General features: G+C 44.6%; 1 protein-coding gene across 1 annotated transcript; it reads left to right on the top strand.

Annotated features, from left to right (window-relative positions):
- The first annotated feature begins 640 nt into the window (after positions 1-640).
- On the top strand, positions 641-2,090 carry LOC141550546 (uncharacterized). Its single transcript, XM_074281328.1, is given in 3 exon segments — positions 641-1,076; positions 1,079-1,135; positions 1,138-2,090. Coding segments are annotated over 3 exon segments (834 nt in total). The 5' UTR covers positions 641-841; the 3' UTR covers positions 1,680-2,090.
- The last annotated feature ends 241 nt before the right edge of the window (positions 2,091-2,331 follow it).

The raw sequence follows: 2,331 nt of genomic DNA, 5'->3' as shown, positions 1-2,331 counted from the left end.
AACCCCAGTTGCCTCTCAAACAAACTAAAACAGATAAAGCCCAGAGACACTTATGTCACACAGTAAATGGCAGGAAGTAAACTCTGAATCTAGGTCCTTTGATCCCAGAGCCAATTTTTTTCCCATTATACCACACTGCCTGTATTGCTAGCATTGTTATTCATGTTTAATTTTTATGGTTTAATAGTTTATTCAGTGTTTAAAAAGAGACCTATTTGCATAGAGATTCTAATTTGATTTTTCTATTCTCTCTTCAGTTGCAATTCTTATGAATCTCTAGCTCCATTTTCATAAAGAAAATGTAAGTTTTAAACATTAGAAGGTAGTCTATCTAGCCTCTCCTTAAAGGTCAATTTTTCTTTCTCCTTTTCAACTGCTTTGAACCTATGATAGTTAGCCTTAGGTGTAGGATCTTAGCCCTTGGTTGGAAAAACAGCCAGTGAAGGATAAGATGGTTTCTTATGTCTCTGTGACCATTTTCAAGCCATAATTGGCCCTTGCTAATGAGGGTAGTAGGTCTTCAGATGCCTAGGAGTAGGACAATGAGTTAGTTCCAAGAGCTTGTAAAATTTTCAACAAACCAGTGGCTGGGGGAACCCAAACAGCTTCTCTGATATTATTTATTTAGGTATTCCCTCTACTTCCAATGGGATGAATGTGCTATCCCATACAACATTAGAATGTGCCTAATTTTTAGTTACAAATTCTCTTCAACTCTTACCAGCATCTGAAAAACAGAACAAGGAAATGAGGTGGAGAGAAGGGACCGGATTCCAAGAAATCAAAGAGTCTCTAAAGGAGGTTTTGTCAACTGAGATACCATGTACTTTCTACAAGGTTGATGGAGGCAGACTCCACCAAATGTATCCCCAGTCTGAAGAAGCCCTACCTTTGTCCTAAATGTGGATGCCATTTTGCTTTTCCTTCTCTACTGGAGAGTCACCTGTGTATACACTCTGGGGAACATCCTTTTGTCTGTGCACAATGTGGGGCACAATTTTCACAATGGAAAAACCTCACCCAACACCAATTCATCCATACAGGGGAGAAGCCCTTTCTGTGCCCAGACTGTGGGCATTTTTCCAGCAAAGCAGGTTCCTGGCCATCCACCAGTGCACACATACAAGGGAAAACCCTTCTCTTGTCCTGACTGTGGGCACAGCTTTGCCTATCTCTCGCTGCTCAACAGCCACCTATGGGTACATACAGGGGAACGACCATATTCCTGTATTCATTGTGGAACGAGGTTTTCCCAAAGGAATAACCTTGTCCAGCACAAGCTCCTCCACACAGGTGAGAAGCCCTATCCTTGTCCTGACTGTGGGCGATGTTTCCGCCAGAGTGGGTCTCTAGCAGTCCACCATCGGGCACACACAGATGATAAACTGTACCCTGTTCTGACTGGGCGTCAATTTGCTTATCCCTCCCTCTTGGATCCCTCCCAGCAAACCCACACAGGTGAGAAACCATACTCTTGCCCTGACTGTATGCGCTGTTTTGCCTATCCCTCGCTCCTGGTCAGTTACCAGCATGTGTACTCTGGGGAATGTCCCTACCCCTGTGTTCAGTGTGGGGCACGCTTTGCCCACCAGGAGAATCTTGTCCAGCACCAACTCATTCACACCGGTGAGAAGCCCTATTCTTGTCCTGACTGTGGGCGCTGCTTTCGGCAGCCATAAACATACAGGTGAGAAACCCTACTCTTGTCCTGAGTGTGGGGTCTGTTTCACCTATTCCTCTTTACTAGTCAGCCACCAGAGGATTCATTCTGATGAGTGTCTTTTCCCCTGCGGGAAGTGTTTTAAGCGCAAGTATGCTCTTAAAGCACACAGGTGGATCCATCAGTCTGGCACTGAGAGGATGCAGAGTGGGGGAGCTGGGGTGCAGCCTCTTCCCCAGGCTTCTGTGAATGGGGTCCAGGAACCCCTGGTGTACTTCCAGTACTTCCCAGATATATTCCAGGCACATGGGTGATCAAGTCTTTGCAAAGGGAAACACAAGAAAGCTCCAGTCAGGTAGTTCCAGTCTTTTCCATGCAGTCTAAAGCATGGCCATGTGGTTGTTCTACTGAAGAGGATGGAAGCTGTTAGAGGGAGTAGCAAAAAATTTAAATTCTGGAATAACGGCCAGAATTAAGGAAAGCATAAGAGAAATAAAAGAATTGACCAGTCCCTGTGACTGAGCTTGAAGTTCAATATTACGAATCTGAAAGGCGAGTAGTTCTACCAGGGTAAGGTTAGGACTTTACCATTTCTTGGTATTCTCCTTCAGTGTACCAATCTCTAGGAGTCAGAGAAGTTTAGTGTTTACACAGTTTATAAACAAGGGCTT

Source organism: Sminthopsis crassicaudata, chromosome 1 (genome assembly GCF_048593235.1).
Source record: "Sminthopsis crassicaudata isolate SCR6 chromosome 1, ASM4859323v1, whole genome shotgun sequence".
NCBI classification, from domain to species: Eukaryota; Metazoa; Chordata; class Mammalia; order Dasyuromorphia; family Dasyuridae; genus Sminthopsis; species Sminthopsis crassicaudata.
This window is presented reverse-complemented; position numbering and strand designations above follow the sequence as displayed.